The 23,505-nt window shown below is 43.0% G+C and overlaps 1 protein-coding gene across 1 annotated transcript in view; it reads left to right on the top strand.

Moving 5' to 3' along the window:
- The window catches only part of znf536 (zinc finger protein 536), a 209,773-nt gene extending 186,539 nt beyond the window's left edge, over nt 1-23,234 (top strand). The window contains exon 9 of the mRNA XM_053882289.1: nt 21,372-23,234. Within this exon, the coding sequence (XP_053738264.1) occupies nt 21,372-21,508 (137 nt within the window). The 3' untranslated portion in view covers nt 21,509-23,234. The remainder of the gene's footprint in view (nt 1-21,371) is intronic.
- Nucleotides 23,235-23,505: the final 271 nt, after the last annotated feature.

Here is a 23,505-nt window from a genome sequence, read left to right as displayed (position 1 = left end):
TGATTTCAGGGCAAATTAATGTTTTTATTGTCTTGTGAGCTAAAGAAAGAAACGACACCCACATGCACATGATGCGCGCAGACGTCGGCCGCACACACACACCGACGCAGAGCCTTGTTTGCACACACAAATCTCTGCTATGTCTGTCACACAATCGCTTTAGAGCAAGTAGAAACGCCGCCGTCGGCGGAGAGTCGCACAGTCAAAAGCTCAGCACCATCTAGAGGTCAACGTCAGACTAACACATTCTTCCTCCTCCACTGCATGATTTGTTACACACCGAGCGATTGTTTCCTTAAAGCCAGTTATTGACAAAGAGCGCATTTGTGGCCACGAGTGCGCAGCCCGCGGATTACAAGGGAGGATTAGCAATCACAGCTGACTTTTATTTGAAGGGGTTTATTCCATCTAGGTGCAAAGAGAGGCGAAGAACAAGAAGGGGAATGGTGATTAATACACATTTCTTTACTCTGGCGATTAGATCGGGGCTTGTTTAGCCCGGTCGTGGTGCAGCATGCTCTGCCCTGACCTCTAAATCAAAACCAGGTGATGACGGAAATATGGAATCAAGTGTGCCCACGTGGGAGAGATCAAAGTGTGTGAGTGCGCGTGCATGGAGATCTGCTTCTTGTCAACAGGGAGGTCTGACATCTTGGATTTTTGATGTGAGGCAGAACCCTGGAAGAGTTGAGCAAAGACTTCTTGGATTTACTGTGGATCCCTCAGGTGTTCTGCATGTCCCCACATCGTCACCTAAAACTGCTTCTGAATCTTCGATCCATGCACAAAAATCCAGATGAATTCAAGTAATAAACTTACTTAACATTGTCGCGTGATCGGTGGGTTTCGCTTGAGAGTTTATTTATTTTTTTGTGGTGTAAAATCAAAACTAAATTGTCCGCACACTGGCTGAAAGAGAGCTCGACATCTTATGAAAAGTCTCTGCAAACATATTTAGTCATAAAAAAGCTCTAAAGTTTAAGCCATGAACCATTCAGTCTTCCATTTTAGACCATGCTATAGTGCGGAACATCAAGGACTTTGGTCTTTAAGCTGCCAAACAAACCCACCTCCCACCATGACTTCCCTTTCATTCTTGAAGTTGCAAAGCAAAGATTTGTTGCCTTTAGTGGTTTAAAAAAAAATAAAAAAAAATCCAAGTTCAAGTCTGTGTCATTTCCTGGGGCTTCCTGCGTCTGTGTTTATTTATGTTATCATAGATTATAGCGGCATTGTTTGAGCTTGACTGACAGACGGTGATATTTCTGCTTATTTGTGAGCTGCTGTTTGGATGTCTTTGTTTTTGACACACATAGCTGTGCACGCAAGCCCCCTGTCAGCAGAAGTTTCCCTTGACATTTTGTCGATACGGTTGTGTCCAAATTAAAAAAAAAAAAAAAAAGCCGGATGCATTTGATGCGGCCCTCGACAGAGTTGTGGCGTGGTGATCTTTGAAGCCGGAGCGTACTTTGTTCTGATTCCTACAGAAGCGTATCACTGTCTCTTAAGCTGGTGGTGGACTCTCAGGCTCGGCTGCTGTCCGACTGTGATAACTAGCAGCTCAGGAGATAGGCTTAACAAAGGCAGCTGCTTTTAAGAGAGTGAGTGGGTGGGTCTTTGTGATATGACACATGGTACATCCGGTCTAGAGACCAACTTGTGTTTTTCAGTGCATTTAAAAAAAATACTTGCATAAATATCCTTTATCCATCGCAGCCCAAAATTATTTTATTATTATTTAATATATACATTATATTTTTTCATATTTCATGGAAACTCTTCACTGTCACAAACATATTGTGATACAATTTCCACAGCAACATACCAAACACAACTTAAGTTACACTGAAATACTTATACTTGAGTATCAAAACGTGTGTGTGTCTCGGTGTCTGCCTTTGGATCAAAAGTATCTTGTGATTCAAGATACTTTTTTATGATGATTTATCCCTAGAAAAAACGTCAACCTGATCAATTCCCTCTCTTAAGTAGTGATGTGTCGATGAGGCGTCATGAAACAGTGTTGCTTGGTTGACGAAACGGTGGCGCTCTTGGTGTGAGGTTTCATTGAATGTGTTGTTCAAGTCCAAACATTTTACAGCAGACAGCGCCATCTTGTGGCCTCCGTAAAACAGGACACTGTTTCATGAAACCTCATCGAATCCTTCATTGATGTCTAGGATTAGCTCTTGAATAATTTCCACTTAAGTGGAGACCAAACGCAACGCACTTTCCATTTTCCCAAAATAAATGCAATAGTTTGAACCCATAATTAATGGAGGGTTTCTCGTAGATGTGCGTGCCAGATTCCTCAAATCGTCTATTAGTCCTCATTTATATTTGCCCAGAGATAGATGGGCTCATCCATCCGTCTGTGGTCCGCTCCCTCCCTCCCGTAGCGCCTTTAATAGGCAGGTCACAATGTTGTTTTTGACTGTATTGATCACTGGCTTGGCTGTTTATCTGTGCGGGGTGGACACTCAAGGATTGATGGATGCACACACACACACACACACACACACACACACAGAGATCACTGTTGTCTCGCTGCAGTCCAAGAATAGCCGCATATGTATTTATGCGATTCTCGTATTGCAGTGAAACGACTGAAAAAAAAAAGGATCAATAGACTTGTTTTAATGTGAAATAACAACTGCAGGAGTTCTCTCGGATGAATGTCCCCAGAAGGGCTGCAAAGTCAGACATAGATGTCTTAGCGCTGATTCTCTGTTGTCTCATTATTATCCCGCCATTGTAGATGGAAGCTCAATTGTTGTTGTTGCATGTTTAAGTGCGTAGTTGAACTGCTCAAGCAACAACGCCATCGCTAATTATGGCTTTCCACTTGAACGGTGACATGGAGACACGGGTCCTTGTGTTTAACATCCCTGGAACTAACCAGAGTTGTGTTGTTGAGATGCACTCATACAGTCACGTCGCTGTCTTTGTCGGCAACCTTGTCGTTTCTTTGCTTTCCCTGCTCGGGTTTTTCTCCGTGCGAGGGTGTTATAGTGGCTTTGAAGCTCTATTTTATCCCACTTTTTATGATTTAGTTTCCACACTATACCTTAAAGTCGGCTTCTCATCTCTAGACATTGTTTTACAGATGTGCTCTTGTCTTGCTGTATCACACAAAACTAAGCCTTAAGATGTGAAGACAATATCATAAGCCAAGCTTCCCATCCTGTTGTGGAAATTCTACTTCTACCTCCGTCATTTCTTCCCTCTCACCGTCCGTTGCTTCGTCTATGCCTTTGTCTATCGCTCCCGCTGTTTGCTTTTAACTCTTGAGGTCATCTGGGACCCCTGGGCAGTTATCCCAGAATGCTGAGCCTGCTAATGTCCTGTGGATTTACCTTCTGGACGGCACGGACAACCAAGCCAGGACTTTTTCACCACCAGCAAGCCAGTCTGACTGTCTGGGCTGCACGAGGGAGGAAATAGAGGCGTCCTCTTAGAGCTGCATTCTTTTACCTGTTCTTTCTCGCGTTGCTTGAAAGCTCTAGTTTAGGTCATACCCTAGTTGTAATATAACTATTGGTGTTACTGTAAATAGAAACTTCAATCTGCTCAGCTCAAGGATAGAATTCGCTAGCGATGGGTAGATGAGGCATCATGAAACAGTGTTGCAGGGTTGATGAAACTGTGTTCTCTTTTTCAGAGGCCATTAGATGGCGCTCTTGGTTTAGAAATGTGAGGTCAAGTCCAAACATTTTACAGCAGACAGCACCATCTGGTGGCCCCTGAAATCCAGGACACTGTTTCATGAAGCCTCATCAACCCATCAGTAGCATTTCCCATAGGTCTCACACAGAAGTGCATGATGACCAGCATTTATCCTCTGCTGTCTGCAACAAAGAAATGGTCTAAGATGGGTCACTACTTTACCAAATATATGATGAGCATCTTGTAAAATGTGTCTAAAATGCTTTGGTCTGAGACAAAAATGGTATTTAGTGGAGAAGGATGGACACATCTTTTTCTCACATTCTTTTTCACAACTCAGTAAATACAACAAAACTGATGGCTTTTCATACTCTAGATTTTATGAAACATTTAGTTTTCTTCAAAATGTATGTGTCATAAACTTAGTATTTTTGGATTCAGATGTTTTCACAACTGAACTGAAAATAACTGGCATGTCTGGCACTTTTTTATGCCAAAATGAAAAAAAAAAAGAAAATTCAATGTGAATATTCTTATTGTCGTTTATTCATTTGTTTTATGTTTGTTTTATATTTTTATGTTGTTATTCATTGTAGTAGTTTCAGTATCATACACGCTGTTACCTGCTAACATTCAAGATTGCTGTCCAGACCACACATGTAGATCCTGACATCATCATGCACGTCAAGCTAAATCCCTTTTCAGTCAAAGAGTGGGGCAAAATCCCAAATACTCATTTATTGACAAGAAACTGGAGCTTATTTTAAGGTGAATTTAGACTCGGTTTGAAAGGTTGGAGAGCACTTAACATGTCAATGGCTCAAAACCGGGCAGCTGTGCTTCAAGCGTCCAACTCACAGTAGGAACCTACATCCTCATTCCCAGTCCTTTTAATCTGCAGCATCTTTTGGAAGTTTGAGATTAAGGGCCGACATTCCTAATCTCTGTTCCTCCCATACGCAGCAGATCTTCAACACTGTGAACTTTGACATCAACATATCAACATATTTGGTGCCTTTTAAAGTGCAATGTCTTTGGGGAGTTGATTTTGAAACCACTTCTCTATGGATCTATTCTCGCGACCTGTTCAGGAAGAGGATGATAAGCGTTTGAAAACTCCGGTTTTAGGCGAAGGGAGAGGATGAACCTGCTGAACGGCGATGTCAGATCTGCAGCCTCCTCACCCCGCCCGCGTTCCCACAGTCCTCCTCTCCTTGGCCTGATAATGATGCTTAAGAAGGTAATGGTGTAAATGAAAGCTCTCGCTCTCTCCCTGCTTCATCCCGCCTGTACGTCTCTCTACCTTCTTCCCCCGGGGGGAACAAAGAGGCCTTATTATACCTCCGTGTCAGCGTTGCTCTGTGTCTCACCACTGTACAATCACTGTTTTCAGCAGCACTAGCAGCATGGGGTAAATGGAGAGAGCGAGGGAGGCGGCAGTTGAGTGAGGTAGAGAGGTAATGGGACGTCGCTCTCCAGTGGCGGTGTTCATCTCTGGTTATCTGAAAGTGCTTTTTTAGTTTGAAGCACACTGTTCATTTGTTGAAAATATCTTTCTGTGGCACTTTTTTTTTATTATTATTATTATTATTATTCTTCCTTCAAGCTTGAAAAGGCAGCGTAATTTATTTGAAGCTTACGTTCATGACACGAGAGCACACACACACACACACACGTACGTCGTCCTTAAGTCTGCAGATATCTTCTTATTGGGGAATCTTTCAATAAATCAATGTGACTTTAAACACATTTCCCAGGCGACGCAGCTGACCTGATAAGAAGTGAACTAATCTCTTTTGAGGCTGCCGGGAGAGCTTTGAAGCAAATCTACTGTGCATCTATCACCAAGGTTATTTGTCAATGACTGCTAATCCCAGGTAAATTTCCCTGGTTTTATATCAGGGGTTCTCATGTCTGAAGTTGTCGGCCCTGGGAAAATGAGAGCGCCGGCTTACAGAAAAGAGGTGAACAAAAGAAATGTTATGGATTTCAGCGAGGGAAGAAAAAAACTGCAGACAGTTTATTAATTATGCTTTGCAGTCAGCAGAGTACAGATATTGACCTGTTCAGCAAATGCTAAATTGCATTTTTTTTTTTATATAAACGAAGGGCAGGAACAAAGAGAAGTAATGCCAATATTTCCTCTGAATAACAAAGTAATATCAAAATGTCAACAAGCAGGACATCCGTCACTGTGATTCAGTAGAGTTATTAGATTCATTTGTCAAAGAAGTGTTTTATATTGAAACTTAAGTTCATTCTAAGCAAGAGCTTCGTGTGAAGGTTCATTTTATTTTCCCCGGTCTGGTTTTCCTCGGCAGAGACTGAGAGGAGTCGCGATTTATGCATGTCTAACTCAAGGCCCTTGGGCCAGATCTGGCCTACTGCATCATATTTTGTGGCCCGATGGATGGTTCACTCAGAATTAAAGTTGCTGCAGACTAATGTAGATGCCAGTGTTCAGGCTACTTTATGCTCAACGTTCCATACGGATTTGGATGGATCCTTCTGTCTGTGCTCTGCCTTCATTTCCTCCCTATTTTTGCATGTTTCCGCAAAGCTTATGGAGACGAGCCAAATGGAGCAGTACCATCGAAAACTGTGGGGGGCAGTGTTGCTGTTACCACCCGATACGTAGCTCTAATGAGACAAGAAGAAGACATGACAATGGTAGAAATTCTCCAGTGGCGATATATTTATCGGCCTCACCGACCGCCGCCTCCTACAACGCTGCCTCCGATTTGTCTTTTGTTCAAGAGCTACATGATCAATACTTCCACGGTCGCCATGTTGGTTTTGGAGTTTGTCGTTGTTGTTTTTGACTCTGCGCTGCTCCCCCTGGTGGATATATTGGTGAACAGCAATCCCAACGGAACGAACGTACGGAAGCGTGTGATCGGTGACGGTGACGGTGATATTGTTTGAATCCAACGCATACAATTCCGTACGTAAAGGGACCACAAAAGGTCAGAAGTTATTGAATATGTGGAAAGAAGGGAAATCTGATGGAAAGGGGGTGGAGTTTTGCGCTTGTGTCTCTTGTGTAGTAGAGTGTTCAGTGAAGGAATGCAAACACAAAAATCATGTAGCCTCCAAGAATTAAGGAGGCATGAGGTTGTGATCTATTTTAAAAAATGTAAACACAAAGTCAATATACACAGCCATCCTTGTGTATCTAAAAGACAGAGAAACACTAGTCTGATAAACTCAAGTTTGAATGGGCTTCAGGGGCTGTGATTCATGAAGTCCAGTTGCTTTTGCTTTCCAATAATAGTGGTAATAATGACAGCTACCTCAGCTCACCTGCTGCTGTTGAACGTTTACTTCACGAACTACGTTCAATTGAAAAAGGTCTTCTTTTGCCTTCTATTTAATCTTCAGTCCTTTTTTTTTCCCCCTGTCCCTTGAAGTGCTTCCACCACACCCTCGTGTGTGTGTGTGTGTGTGTGTGTGTGTGTTTGGATCATGGAAAATCTCCCTCCATATCTGTCATCTGTCACGCTCGCCGATGAGCAGTTTTGATCTCGGCCTCCTCTGTTTACGAACGTTGTCAGTCGAGGAGAGTCGTAGCCGTAAGTGCTTACACCAGCTTGTAAATAGTTTGACTTGTGGCTCTGTAACAAAGTTGCAGGAGTAAATAAGGAACCAAACAACTGGCCAGCGTCGCAATGAAGTTGTAAGCATGCATTATGAAATGTTTGGAGCAGCCTGGGCCCCGCTCGCTCTCTGGCACGTCCAAGTCCTGATATCAAAAGTGCGTGTTGCTTGGCTGGTGTTTGGTTTGAGAAACACTGCTTGGCTGTGAGGGATCAAAGGGTGAGCCCGGTGCGTTATAGACGGCGCTTGCAAACGCGGTACGAAGGCATGGCGAAGGAGAGCGTAGAACAGGAAGTGGATGTTGCTCCATTCTTTGATCATGAGATCACTCTGTCCAGCTCCGAGTGAGGAGACGAATCTGATATGTGGAAGACAGCTGAGGGGAACTGACTCATTTGTTCACATTAATACATAATGACCCCTCTCTGAGGGTGGCTTGTATTAACCCGTTAATGTCCAGAGTGCCGACTTCTGAAGAGTAGGTGCTGGAGAGACTGAATAGCGCCTGATGGTGTTTTGAATTCATTTTATTTTGTCGCGTCTCTGATCATTCTTAGGGTCACAACCCTCGCCGGGAAAGAGCGTCAAGTAAAGTCCACGTGACGGAGATGATGGAGTGTAAATCAGCCAGTGAAAGATTGTTGGGTTTGACAAAGACGGAGAGGGGTTTGGAGGGAGGGGCGGCAGCGGGGGGGGGGCATCTTGGAAAGGTTTCGCATATCATAATTATTCCGTTAAGTAACGGCGGAGCGGACTCCCCGGGGGAATTTGTCTTAAATGGAAGATTTGCAAGGAGAATGGGTCAGAGAGAGAGAGAGAGAGGGAGAATAACAGTCGGCAGGAAATCCTGTTTACATTTACATAATCATATCAACACTCACTTCTTCGTACACTCTTTCTTTCGGAGCCTATTCAAGGAAAAAAAAAACAGAGGAAAGAGACAAATGCTAATTCATGTAGCCTGGCGCTCTGGCTCTGAAGGGAAGGGGCTTAAGGCTGCTGCTTGTCGGCGCTTGTTGTTGTTGTAGCCTTTTTTTCTTTTATTTTCTTAAAAGTGCTGCCAATGTTGGCAACAATTCCTCCTTTTTGAAATCTCTTGCCAACACCTCCCACCTCCTCATAACGTCTCTATCTCCCCACCTCGTAATGTCTCTTTATTTATTGTGGGGGACCTTTCGACCTCTTCCTCTCATCTGGCGTGTTAAGGGGAATGGGGAAAAAAAAAGGAAAAGAAACGAAGCATAAATAAGGAACGGCACGCTCTGGTGTGCGAGTCTTAATTGAGATCTGCTAAAAGCAGGCGGCAGATGTTAGTAGCGGCAACTGTTGAATCATCTGAGACCAGGAAAGAGACTGCAAGACGCGTTCGATACGAGCCAGGTGCTCCACTTTCTTACTATGTACACCAAACTGATCTGGAAGTGCCCGAGCTTTTTCTGTCTGTGGGGATTTTCACGGTAAAATAATTGATGATCTGCCTTGCCTGGAGCAGACCTTGATATACCGTAATTTCCAGACTATGAGACCCTTTTTTTCTCGCGGTCTGAACCTTGCGGCTAATATATGGATTTTTACCAGGTAAAGAGCCTCATGCTGCCAAAATATTGAGCCTGGTCACATCAAACCCATGACATCACAGCCGTTTTATTGACCTTAAAGCGCTCAAAATGCGCTGTTTTCGCCTGTGTGTCCACAGCTCCGCCCACAGAGCCGATCTCCTGGAGGAGCGGAGACGAGAAGCAGCAGCTGAGACCGGCTGTGGTGTCGGAACTTGGGACACATTTTGAGCGCTTTAATGTCAATAAAAGATGTGAGGAGTTGATGATTCCAGTTCAGAACATTGGCCAGTTTGTTTCATGAGTCAGTCTCCATGCTGGAGCCCGTTTTCCAAACTAGTTTAGAAGTGGTCCTCATGCATTTTTAAGCCTTTCTACGGCGCAGACAGCACCACTGCACCCGCGGTTATATGGAAGATCTATTTTCCTTCTTACATTTAGTGGTTGGGGCTAAAATTCCGCTGTGTTTTATATTCTGGGATTTACGGTATTTACCGTGACAATTTCAGAGTGGCCTTCTCTTTTGAGGAACCCTCAGCCTTTGGACGCCATTTTTGTCCCAGTTGATCCTGCCAACTTTTATTTTACTGTCAACACTATCCTCAAGGATAATGTTCGACATCCTGTGCCTTGGAGGTGACGTATACATGAGCATGCAACGCCACCTTCAGACACCGTCCCCCGACAATTCCTGGCTTTTTTAATTTTCTTAAAATAACAAGCAACATGCAGATCGCTTGAGATAACATTTCCATCTTATTCCGGCTGAGAACAATAGACTCAGACTTTAGTTAAGTGGAGCCTTCAGCTTGCCAAGGTTAAAGATGCGATGGGTTGTTCTGCAGGGTGTCAGGAAGATGAAGGCATCACTGGGCCTCCATCAATCTCAACTCTTCTCACCTTAGAGCATGAACATATGGCGAGTCCCATACCTTGATCTTGTTATTTGAGGAGGCCCGTATCTTCCCCATGTCCCCGGGCGCCTCCTCCCCCCTCCATGCCCACTTCCTAAACTGCTGTCATTTATTTATCTGTAGCGTTGAGAAGCGAGGGAGAACGCCTGTGCCAGCCACTGTTGGGAAAGCAGCGACAGGTTTCTGCCGTGATTATGAATGATGGCTGTGATGGCTGGGACCGGGACGCCATCACTCCGCGCTCGGTCTGTCTGTCTGGTTTATCTCTCTCTGAAGAGATGCAACTTTTTTCTCTTCACGATCTGCATCCATTACCTTGTCTTTTCCAATCAGTACCTCCTGGGTCTTTGCTGACTTCAGATGGAGGCCCTAACCAACATATTCATTTTAATATTTCCTGAGAATCACAAAGCATAATACTATCTTTATGTAACAGTTTAAAGATTTGCTTTGTCTTTGGGATTCAGCCTTGTAACAGGTGAACCACTTCCTGTCTGTGCTCTGTTCCAAAGCAAGGCCCTGTCTCTAGTGATGGGCTCATCTCCACAACACACTGTCCTTGTTTTCAGATCTCAGGTGGTGGCGCTCTTGGTTTCAAAATTATGTGAGTTTTCAATGTAAAGGTTGTAGAGCAGAGACTGCCACCTAGTGGGCTTTAAACGTCTGGACATGAGTGAGAGGTAGTTGAAGTTTGTTAACACAGTAGCGAAGGGTTTGTCAGGTTTCATGAAACAGTGTCCTGATTTTCAGAAGCCTGCAGATGGCGCTGTTAAATGTTTGGACTTGAACAACTTATTCAATGAAACCTCACATCATTTCTAAACCAAGAGAGCCATCTAGGCGCCTTTGAAAATGAACAACCCTGCAATACTGTTTCATGATGCCTCATCTACCATCACTAGTTGTCGATGAATGACTGAGCGAAAACTTTGACTCCACCTGCCTGATGATTGTTATCATGCAGAATCAGAACCAGAGTCAGGAGGGCAACACCAACTCAGCTGCTGGAACTAAAAATATTCACTTTAAGATTCTCTTTTTAATGCCATAGGTGTTGCAGCTTGTTCGACGCTGCAGTCATAGACACAAAACACGAATCGGGATGAGCAGTGAGGGAAAATGTTCAGTTGAAAATGGCATCTTCTGCCCGTGGTGATTTCACCACTTCCTGCTGCGGCAAAGTGTTCAGAGCCTCCCGACCGCCAAACGTCAATACAGTTGTGTGTATAAGGAAGTCGCTCTGAAACACAGAACTGGACAACAAAAGCAGAAAAAAAAGGTCGTCTGAAACCACAGCCCCCATCTGACCTTGTTACCACCGCGGCTCATGGGTGATCTGGCGGCTTTATTATTTTGTTCTCATCACCCCCCCCCCTCCTCTTTTTACATTAAACTTTGTCAAAGCTCCGTGTGTCACAAGTGTTTAAGATGTGGCCTTTTCCCCCTGCACATTCCAGCGCCATTATGTTACATTGTTGCCGAATAAAAGGTTGTATTATGCTCTCACCACCACCACCACCCCACCCTCCCTTCGAAAAAAAGAAAAAAAAAAAAGGGCAGAAGTGGACCCAGTTTTTATCTGCTGAACGAATCAATCAGGATTATGTCAGCTGAAAAGAATCACAGACAGCAGTCGCCAGGCTCACTGTGTCCGTGTGTGTGTACATAGCCGTCCTTGTGCCGAGAGGATGGGAATTCTGCGACGGAGGAGAGCACTTGTTGGTCATGAACATGGTGACAGAGATGTCTTTCTTCTTAAAAAAAAAAAAAGGGGGGATTTTTTTCTCCTCTATTTATGTATTTACCCACTCCCCCTTGGACCCCACCCTTTCTCCTCCTCTGTGGGAGGATTGGAAGGGCACTAATTATCATTTCAGCAGAAATGATTAGGAGATCAAACAGGGATCGAATGCCATTTCCTTCCATTAATGCAGGGGGGTTTAGAGTGCCTGTCATGGCTTGTCCCAGGGTCGGTTGAGGGAGAGAGAGAGAGAGAGAGAGAAGAAAAAAAAGACTGACAGAGAAAGGAGGGAAGAATGGAGGATGGAGACGAGGCTTAAGAGGGTGAGGAAAGGGAGGGGGGGAGGGAGGGGGGGACAGGATGGGACAGGGGTTTGGCACCAGAAAGAGAGACCAGCTTTTCAGCGAAAAGGGCAGTGGGGCTTTTTCGCAATGTAAAGCCGAGATGCCAACAATTGAAACGGGAATACATGTTTGTACGGTCCTTGCTCTTGCTGGAGTATAAGGCCGAGCTTGATCGAACTTTGTCCGACATCTTTTGACTTTCAGTTTCTGGATTATCTTAAAAAAATAAATAAAAAAACTCTCTGAAATACTGATCCATTAAATGACAATATTTTCCCCCTTTTTATTTTTATTATTTTTATATTAAAGTGGTCAGGAAAACACTTTTAAATCGCAATATTTATGCCTGCCTGCAAAAAGTATAAATGGGTCGGGTTAGTAATAAATGTGTCATTATAATTTACTTTTATTCGTCAGTGTAGTGATACTGATACACCTTTTGCCAGCGACTACACACTTTCCTCACAAAAGAGCCGACCAAAATCTTCCGTTTTTCAAGTTACAATATGAAAAATGATAGTCCAGCAAGCGGAGCGGAGTGTCGCAATCCTCCCTATAAGAAAAGTTGCACCGCTGGAAGAGACTTCCCAGAAACAGCAGAGCGAAGGGGGCAGAGCGGCTGCTGCAGATGAGTTGCTGATTGTTTTCATCACGTCAGATGAGAGAAATGTCAGAGCGAATGTGAGAGATGACCTCTGCGTTCATCGCCCATTAATGACCCCGCGGCTCCCTGCTTCATTTTCCCCTCTCATCAAAAACATGAAGAAAAAAACATTTCTTCCTGTCTCCAACAGTCATTTCCCCCCGCATTGTATTTATGTATTGGATGGAGAGGAAGGGGAAAAAAAAGGTAATAGATCAAGCACATTCCATTATTCTCTTATAAGATCATTAGCAAATATAATTAGATATGAAAGAAAGTAATTTGGAGGGGAGAGGGGAGAAAAGCGCTATCAGGCAGAGAAGACAGATTGTAGCATCACAGTGTTTGGGCTTAAATTGCTCAGCGGAGGTATTATCACTCCGGCAATCTTTTAGCCTCAGAAATACTTTTGGAGAGTCGGGGAGAGAGAAAGAGGCCTCTCTGGCTGGAGTCTTATTGGCTCCATTTGAGCTTCCACACTGAGACCTGCACTTGCTATTTATACTTTAGCTCCAGCGGCCCTGCTGTTCAGCTCCGCTGGATCTTGAGGTCTGCATTCACCTTCGCCAGGTTCTGCCGTCTCCTCAGCTATCGCTTGTTTGTGTCATGATGATGGACCCGAGTGCAGGAAGTGTTGGTCTGCAGAAGCTTAAATTATAAAGATTTATTCCTTGGAACAAATAAATACAGACAGACAAATAGCTAGACGCCGGGAACCAAAACGCGGACCGCGGATGTACGGGGAACGGGGTGAATCTGGAAAAGAGAGGCGGATTAGAATCAACGGCCTACTATATAAATGGGAGAACAAAACACACACAACCGGAGTGAAGCTCAACGTGGTGGTGGCACTAAACTGAAAGCGCTCGGTGGCGGCGGCGAATCACACTCGCGCACACGAGGGGTAAACTGACGGATCTATGACTAAAAAGTGAGGCTTAGATAAACAGCTCACACACGGACTGAATTGAGACTAGGGAAGTAAAACACAGGAGTAGCAAGGAAGAACAAAAGGCGGCGACAGAATAGGAATTCAGCGCGGAAGAAAAATCTGGAAAAGGTCAGGGAGTAAAGCGAACACACGGGAGTCAACGAGAAGCAACAATCTGGCAACCAGGGCTGACGTTGACAGGTTTATATCCTGGATGAGACTGATGAGGAGAGTGATGCCAGCTGTGTTGCCAGTGAAGCTGGAGACAAAGCAGGAACAGGAAACAAAGGCAACCGGAGTTAAAAAAAAATAAAAGCACGAGAGAAAAATACAAAAAGGAACAGACAATAAAGTGCAGACATGACAGTTTGTGTCACAGTTGTTTTGCCTGAACACAGTTCTTGCACCAACGTTAACGTATTTTGACCGTCGGCTGCTTTGCAGTGTAACAATGAACTCGGGGCTCTTCTATCGCATAAAGACGACGGTCGCAGTTTAAATAAATGGGTCAAGGGCCGGACATGCGCTGCCCTGTAATGGCCACTTGATGAATTAACACAATTTCAAGGCTGTTTTTCTGTTTCTTTTAATATATAATTTCAATGATCATCACACGATAATTGAGAGTTGTTTGACTGCAGTTTTTTTTTTTTCATCAGCGCACCAAACGATGAAGGAGTAAAAGGTGCAATGTTCCGTATGAAAGTGCCAAAAGCTTTTTTTCTTTTTGCAATTACTTGTTGCACTCACTCGCCTTTGAGACACATGCAGTTATGCAGGAAGAAATATTAAAGGGGATATTTACAGTACCCACAAACCCCAAAACATACAACAGATTATTTCCACATGGAGGTGGACACGAAGAGACGGACATGACGTATAATGAAACAGTATTGCTGGGTTGATGTTCAGAGTCCACTAGGTGGCGCTGTTGGTTTAGAACTGATGTGAGTTGTCCAAGTGACTTAGTCCAGATGTTATAGCAGACAGCGCCATCTGGTGGCCTCTGAAAATCATGGCACTGTTTCATGAAGCCTCATCGACTCTTCAATACTGTGTCATGAAACCTCACCTACCCATTTCTAAGATACGCACTGAGATGAGACACTAACACAGTGAGATACCACTCTGATAAATGTGCGTGAATGTGCACACAAAACACAAGCAAACAACCAAGTTCTTATGCTTGACACGACATGATTTCTGCTACTGTGGAGCCCAGGTTCTCTTTGGATCATCAGATATGTTTTTTCAAAAAGGATCTTTTTAATGACGACAACAACAGACTGTATCCTAAACACCACAGCTAACTGTTCCAAGTCTTCCACCGCAGTTTTGTCCCGCAGCTGCGCAGTATTTAAGAGTTTCTGCCAGGAAACAGAAGTTCATAAAATGACAAAAAAAAAGAAAAATCACAGGCAGTATACAGAAAGAGCAAACTTTTCTTTTTCACATATTGATCCAGCTTTTTTATGAAAAAATATTTTTGTTAAAACACGGAAATCAAGGAGAAAATTGCCCTTTGAAGTGGCGTCAAACCTTTTTTTTTTTTTTTTTTTGCACATCTCTGCAACGACAGAACGTGCAGGCGCTCGTGGCTTTGTGGCACCTTAACGCCATGTTCTGTTTGTCTAATAAAGATCTGAGCCTCCACGCAGACGGAGAGCACAACAATCCTGCTGCGATTCACCACAAATTTCATTTTTATTCCTCCTTGTTCTTCTTTAGCGTTGCTTTGAGGAATCGGAGGAGGCAGGGTGGGACGAGTGCGGGGAGAATGTGGATTTTTCTTTTGTGCGTATCACAGGGAATGGTATCTATAAACATCCTGTATTCATTAAAACTATCTAAAAATACGGTTTTTGCGAGGAGGGGTTGAGAGCACTACTTCCTCACCGCTCCTCCTCGGTGTATACAAGCGGCTCGTATTCAGCCTGGTGCTGCTCGTAGATTTACATATTTATAAATACTGGGCTTTGCGATGATCCCGGGCCAACAACAACACTGGGTTGCTGGAAAGGAGGCCCACATGCCCTGCTGAGGGGACAGAAAGAAATGAGCTGAGGGGCCTGAGAGCACATGTAGGCTTGGCTCAAGGGTAGGAGGTGAAGGTTTAAAGTCAAAGTGCTTCTCAAATATACACTCACACGCACAAATACGGAATCCAGCACACACTATATATATATATATATATATATATAGTGCTTTCACTTTTAACTTTTACTTTAAACTAAACTTTAAATTTTGAAACATGAGTTATCTAGGAGGCTTTCAAACGTCTGAAGTAGTGGTGGGCAGATGAGGTATCATGACACAGTGTTGCAGAGCGGATGAAACAGTATCCTGATTTTCAGTGAGGTTTCATTGAATGACTTGTTCAAGTCCAAACATTTTACAGCAGACAGCGCCATCTGGTGGCCTCTGAAAATCAGGACACTGTTTCATGAAGCCTCAGCTACCCATCACTATTCTGAAGTGGATGTCTGTAAACGCATCTAGAAGAGCAATAGAATGTGAAATATTTGCAATTTCAGTATCTGGTTTTACAGGCCTGATGAAAGTGATCCAGAATTGAGATTTATTTTTGGTTACATTTAATTATTTCCCACATTTTGACAACCAAATTGATGCTTGACTTGAGCTTCCTGACAAGTCATGAATAAATTAAGAAAAAAAAAAAAGACAGTCACTTGCAGTGACGAACACATATTGACATAGTGGTCATGAATACGGCTGTTTTACGGCATTAACCTGACTAATACGACGGAGAAAAAATACATTGGCACTGAATGGTTGTGCTGTCGGGGATTACAACACAAAAACGCAGCGCTCTTGTTTGTTGCAAGCAACTCTCCAACCCTCACACATACCAACACACTCACACACACACAGCCCACTCGAGCCGTAGGTGGTCTTGGACTCCTGCTCCAAGTGCAGTGGTACTCCATTGTTCAGTCCTCCCTCCCATTTATCCATTCTGTTGAGCATGACACATGTATTAACCGTGGATGGACCCTGGAGCTGCGAGTCCTCGCACCATATGCTTTGCCATTTCTCTCGCCACAAACCGGCCCGCCAGAGGGAGCGCTTGCGCTCTCCTCCTTTCCTTTCCGCCGTTCTCTGGCTCCGACGCGAGGTGGCAACATATGGATCCGGGATGCTTCCATCTATTTCAATCATCACGTCTCCAGTACATATGCAGCGTCGGAGGTGCTGGAAACAAACGCACGGAGCTCACGTTTGAGTGATGAATAGACGCCAAGGCAGGTCCTCGCGTGTCTGTGAGGTGCATCTGCCGCTCGCCCGAATGGGAAATTAAAAACTGCGAGAGGAAGTTGTGCTAAATCTATAAAGTTGGCCAGGAAATCTCTCCCCCTTCGCCGTGGCAGTTGTTCGGGGAGATGGAGCGCCGTGCTTAAATAATAACATTCCAGGTGGCTTAGTTAATGAACAGTGAAAATCAAATATGGGGCCTAATCTGGTGCTGGTTGGTGGAAGTTTCTTCACAGGGAGGAGAGGAAGTGCCCTTGGAAAGGAACGGGACGCTTTGGAAAACATGGAAATGCCTCATTTGAACACGCGTCATGCTTTGAAGGGGAGAGATTGGAAGGCCCAGAAATAGTGGGCCCTTTTCAAAACCCAACATTTTCACATGGAATCTTTATTACCTTTTAATATCTGTTATTATTTTTGTAATCCAGGTCAGACGCGCCGTGTGCTATCTTCTGTCTTAGGCTGCCATCTGGTGCTTGATAGTGTGTAGTGAGCTTCAAATTCAGTGACATGGAAACGTCACTTGTGTTTATGCACCAGCTGTGTCGCAAACTTTACATCACATTCAGTTTAGTTTAATGGAGCCGCCTTGTTTCGTAAGAAGTCAGGACAGTGTGTCATGAAACCACGTCACTGTTCTGAAGTATATGTCTGTAAACGCATCTAGAGGATTAGAAATATTAGATTTTTTTTCAATTTCAATATCCTATTTTTAGAGGCCTCATGAAAGTGATCCAGAATTTTGATGTTTTTTTTTGCTTAACATTTGGTTAACTCCAATATTTCCCACATTTTCACAGGTCATGAATAAATTTAAAAAAAAAAAGTATATATATATATATATATATATATATATATATATATATAAAATTTTTTTTTTCAATTTCAATATCCTACTTTTAGAGGCCTCATGAAAGTGATCCAGAACTTTGATTTATTTTTTGCTTAACATTTGGTTAACTCCAATATTTCCCACATTTTCACAAGTCATGAATAAAAAATATATATATATATATATGTATATATTAGAAATATTTTCAATTTCAATATTAGATTTTTCGAGGCCAATATTTCCCACATTTTGACAACCAAATCGAAGCTATACTTGAGCTTCCCGACAAGTTCACGGCCTCCCAGCACTATTCTGAAGTGTGTCTGTAAACGCATCTAGAAGAGCAATAGAATTAGACATACTTTCAATTTCAGTATCAGATTTTTAGAGGCATCATGAAAGCGATCCAGAATTTAGATTTATTTTTCAAATATTTGCCGCATTTTGACAACCAAATTGAAGCTTTACTAGAGCATCCCTACAAGTCATGAATAAATTAAGAAAAAAAAAAAAAAAAAAAAAAAATATATATATATATAAATATAAATATATATATAAATATATATATATATATATATATATATATATATATATATATATATATATATATATATATATATATATATATATATATATATATATATATATATATATATTAGAAATATTAGAAATATTTTCAATTTCAATATTAGATTTTTAGAGGCCTCATGAAAGTGATCCAGAATTATCATTTATTTTTGGTTACATTCAAATATTTCCCACATTTTAACAACCAAATCAAAGCTTTACTTGAGCTTCCTGACAAGTCATGAATAAATAGTAAGAGAAAAACTGTCATTTGTATTCATATACACATATTGATATAGTGGTCATTAATACTGCTGTTTGAAGGCATTAACCTGACTCATTTGACGGAGAAATATGATTATAAAAATATACGTTGGCACTAAATGGTTGTGCTGCAGGGGATTACAACACAAAAACGCAGCGCTCTTGTTTGTTGCAAGCAAGAAACCACGTATTTGTCATATTTGTCATGTCGGCCTTTGCATCAGACCTTTACTGTCTATATATTTGAAACATGGAAAAGAATTCAGACTCCACCACAAGTGTGACTGTGATCCTTTCAGAAGGCTTGTTGTTTTTAAGAAGCTAATTTCTTTTTTTACATTCTCGTAGCAAAGTTATGAGGGTCATCCATGAGCCAAAATTGCGTAATCCTGTATATTAGAGGCTGAGGCCACTAGATGGCGCTGTCTTGTGTACATTTTTTGGGCTTTCAACAACCAGTTCAATGAGCTGCATGCAATTTTATCCATGAGCGCCACCTAGTGAGCTAATACATTAGGACACGATCAAGTCACTGTACCAGGCTGGAGACTTGTAACTGACCAAACAACCTTAAAGCGATTACTCAGCTGGATGAAGCTGGACGCGCACAAAATAGCACTGCGAGTCCCGGAGGGACGTCGGCGCAAACATTGCAGGCGGAATATGAGCCTCCATGTTAATGTGTCTGCATTATGCAGAGGCAGCGCAGGAGTTATTACTCAGCACTGAGCAGAGAAGATCTTTCATCATGTTATTAGTACTTTATTTTCCCTGCGCAGTGCCGGCAACTTCCTTTCATTCTCATATCCATTTCCGCCTGCGTGAGCGCGGCCCAACTCAAATAAAGCCATGTTTTAATTTGGTTTCGTCAGATTCATAACGCCACTTTAAAAGAACATGACATGCAAATGTGTTTGCAGGCGTTTTATTGCAAAAATAATTTTCCAAGAAGTTGCTGAGGGAATGAAAGTGTTGAGGAAAAAAGAGACACGCAGGAGGAGGGGTGGCGGGTGAGTCATATTATTTAGTGTCCGTGGCTGTGGGATCTAATTACGTTTTATGCATTTCTACTTTTTTTTTTTCTTTCCTCCTCCCCTCATCAGAATTATTCACTTCTCACCACTGTCGGGGACGCACTCGCTTGGACTGAGTACAGACACAAGTACTCCAGTTGTCACCCCTCTGATGTACTGGCGCCTCGTGTCGCTGAAGTTATTTCACTGAACACTCCGTTACGACTTCTGCCTCCGTGTGCAGGAGGTGGATCAGTAAAATTAGGGAGGAGTAGTTGTTGGTGTAGTTGGTTGTGTTGAAGATGTCGCAGTTTTACTGCTTATTGTTACTATTCAAAGCTCAGACGGGCTTCGTGAAGGAAGACACACGAGCTGATGAGGAGTGTGTGTGTGTATGAACAGTGGTGCCTCGGTTCTCGACCACAGTCCGTTCCAGACGGCCGTTCGAGGAGCGACTTGTTCGATATCTGAATCGATTTTTCAATGAATGGAAAAAGAAACAATGCGTTCCAAGCCTTAAAACAGTCTTTTGTAGGAGTGAATGTAGAGTGTCTGCTGCAGGTGGCTGTTCCTCTATGTGTGTGGCCGCTGCATGTGGGAGGGGTTGCCGAGTGAGTGAGGTCTCTCCAGAAGTGAAGAGGTGCCCGGTGCGTGTCCAGCTCTGAATGTGCGCTTCTGTGCAGTTTGGCTGTGACAAAGTCATAAACCAAGTCACGCTCTGTCCCAGACTGGCCTCATCCCTGTCCCAGCTCCAGCCCACAACAGGACATCAAACCCTGGAGTGAGCGCTCCAGCACCTCCCCTGTGACACTCTACCACGGTCCAGTGTGGAGACAGGAAAGGTTTTACACCTCAATATGAAGAAGAAACAGTCAGTAAATGTAGCTAACGGGACACGTCTGCGTACAGAGGCTGCGTTATACACAATAACAAAGCGCCTCATGGGTCAGCTGTTCAGTCCGCACACGTTTTTCGGGGCGTTCGAGTTCAAAATCCGAAGTAAGAAAATCTCGACATTTTTGTTCGAACTCCGATTTGTTCGAATTCTGGGATGTTCGAAAACCAATGTACTCTGTATTTCTGCAAAAAAGAAAAAATAAATAAACTGCTTTTTTAAACTACTATTTAAAACTTGAAATATATATTTTATGAAATAAAAGGCGTATTTCAAACCACACGTGTAACACACTACAGCAGTTTAATGGTGCTTGAGTTGATCGAGGCGTCATGAAAGCTGTCAAGGTCAGGGTCAAGGACACGGTACCTTTATTGTCGATTCAGCAACATGTGAAACATATATTGCAGGGTTGATGAAACAGTGTCATAACTTTCAGAGGCCACGAGATGGTGCTTCTGGTTTTGACGTGATGTGAGGTTTCATTGAATTATTGGCCAAGTCCAAACATTTTTCAGCAGACAGCGCCATCATACATCATCATGTATTTTGTTGTTACTACTTGTAGTACAATGACAATAAAGCATTCATCATCATCATCATCATCATGTGGTGGCCTCTGAAAACCAGGACACTGTTCCAGGAAACCTCATGGACACTTCAATACTGTGTCATGAAACAAGCAACCGCTTTGGGTCCTGACTCCCCATTTGAGAACCATTGATTTGACCTGTGTTTCTAAACAGCTGGTACCTTCATATTCATCATTGTTTAGGTCAATAAAAGACAAAGACCTCACCCGACTCCAGCTTCTTATATTTGACTTTGTAGGTGAACATGAAGCCAGCGTCCTCATTTTTAACGGCCACCAGGTGGCGCTCTCTCTTCTATGATCTTTGACTTCAAGCAGCCATTTCAGTCACACCAAGAGTGCCACCTAGTGAACTTTCAAAATGAGGAATCTGAATAAGTAGTTCTTCCTTACAAACGTTTTGGTCTGTTCTGAATGAGTTTTTTCCAGGTTGTACACTTGAGCTGCTGAGCAAATGTGCTGTCTTGACATGTTTTCCATGGCTCTGTCTCATACGTGTGTCGGGATCCACGGTGCTAACCTGCTTCTTCTTCTCTCTTTCAGTTCATCTGTGGGTCGGAGAGGAAGACCAGCCCATGACCCATGACCCCGTGTTGACCCACGACCCCAACCACCTGAACAACAACCATAACCTAGGGGAACCCCAGGGGCTGGACGCCCACGACGTGAATGAAGACTGAAGCTGGAGCCGGGCAAAGACGGATGAAGGAGAGACTTTATTTAAAATGTACAAACCGTCGGAATGAAGATGGTTCCCTCCTCGAGGACCTAACAATTTACAGACTATTCCTAAATCTGTCTCCTGTGGTCTTTGTACTCCTTTCTCCTCAATGATGCTCTGCTTTTCCTTTTCTTTTTTTCTTTTTTTTTTTTTTTTTTTTGATGAAACTACCTGTTGTGTCCCACCGCACTCTGATACATTCCTCCGGTTGTCCTCTCGAATCCGGACTGAATCGGTCTTGCGACTCCACACCACCGCTGTAATGTACCTGGAATGTATTCACCTGGACTCCCGGCACATTTACTTCTCCCATCTCATCCTCACAGACGTGGGCCTCGGAACTTCAGCCCACCCGCGTCCTCATAGGTGGTAACAAAAAAAGAAAAAAAAGAAAAAAAGGAAACCTGTATTTGGTGATGATTGTGTTCGCGGCCCCGTCTGGCTATATCATTTCATGCTTTGTATCCATCTAATGTACATAAAGAGATATACAGTAGTAAGAAAAAAAAAAGTTTAAAATGTATGTGCAAAAGAGGTAGTGTCTACATTATCATAACTAGACATTAAATACATTCTTCTAGGGTTCCAGAAAGAAGAATATAAAAAAAAAATATCACACATAATCCTGTCAACCTCAAGTGTTTGTAAAATACTGCCACCCATCATTGTTGCACAGTGTTACTGACTACTGAAAATGGTTTGATGTATTTACTTTATGACGATTAAAAAAAAAAAAACGAAAGAAAAAAAACCTAACAAAAAAAAGCCAATATAACCTTAGACCATCTGTTTTCTGCTTCTACGAAAAAAAAAAAAAAGCTACGTAGCCGTGCTAGAATATAGTATGTAGGGTTGGTTTTCGTTTCAGATTTTTATATGTACTGTACATTAATGCCATTAATCGAATCCAAGAGGAAAAAAAAGGAAGAAAAAAGATGACAATCGTCTCCTGTGCTGCGAAAACCTCCGTATATACACAGACTCCGTGACGCACAGAGGGACTTTAAACTACCCTGATTGTTTTTTGGAAGTATTTTGCACTGTGATAGTATTATAAACAGTACAAACCTAGCTAACTAACTAAACTGAAGTGTTTGTGTGTCCATTGGCATTGTGAACTGTTTCCTTTCGTTCTGTACAGTTTGATTTTTCTTTTCAAACTCCAGTGTGGCTTTGACAGACTCCACGGTTTGTTACTTTGTCACCCGCGGCGTCAGCCTGTCGCTGCTGAGTCCAACACGCGGCGACGCCATTCTTTTATTTACGCAGTGTCGAGTCGGAGGATGGCAACATCCGGTGTGTGACCAGTTGAACTGAGAAGTGGGCAGGTGCGGCGGCCATCTTGGGGCGGGGGGGGGGGGGCAGGCCCGGCGGTCTGCATGTATCCTGCTGGAGGTGTCGACCAATCGGACGCCTCTGTTTTTTCCCTCCTCCCCCCCGTCTTTGTTTTTTTTTTTTTTTCCAGAGGTGTTGAAAGACAAGAGAAAAAAAAAAGATGAATTGACACCTGGGCTCTCCACTTCTCTGAAGCAGCTGTAATGAGCATTCCACTCCACATATGATGTACAAAACCTGTCTCGTGAGCTGAACACTCTTTATGTCTCGCTGTATCCTCATGGCAGATGCTTTGTTTTGTAACTACTGAACTGTACTTATAATAAAAATAAAATGTATTCAAACTAAAACAGGTCCGTCAGAGTCTTTCCTGCCTGCGCGTGTCTCCAGAAGCTCAGGAGGAAGTTGTGAAAGCATCCAACAACATCTTCACTCTCCTGAGACCCAAGCTGTTGTTGAGGCTGAATTATTTAGTTCTCTGCGGGGTAAGAAGGCCCTTTGTGAAATTCGGAAACTTTGTCTTTGTAGACAATTTGTTCTTTCATATCAAATTAAATGAATGAAAATAAACAAAATAGTTTGGATAAAAAGTGTAGTAAAAATAAAAAATAAGAGGTTCTA

Source organism: Synchiropus splendidus, chromosome 1, assembly GCF_027744825.2.
Source record: "Synchiropus splendidus isolate RoL2022-P1 chromosome 1, RoL_Sspl_1.0, whole genome shotgun sequence".
NCBI classification, from domain to species: Eukaryota; Metazoa; Chordata; class Actinopteri; order Syngnathiformes; family Callionymidae; genus Synchiropus; species Synchiropus splendidus.
This window is presented reverse-complemented; position numbering and strand designations above follow the sequence as displayed.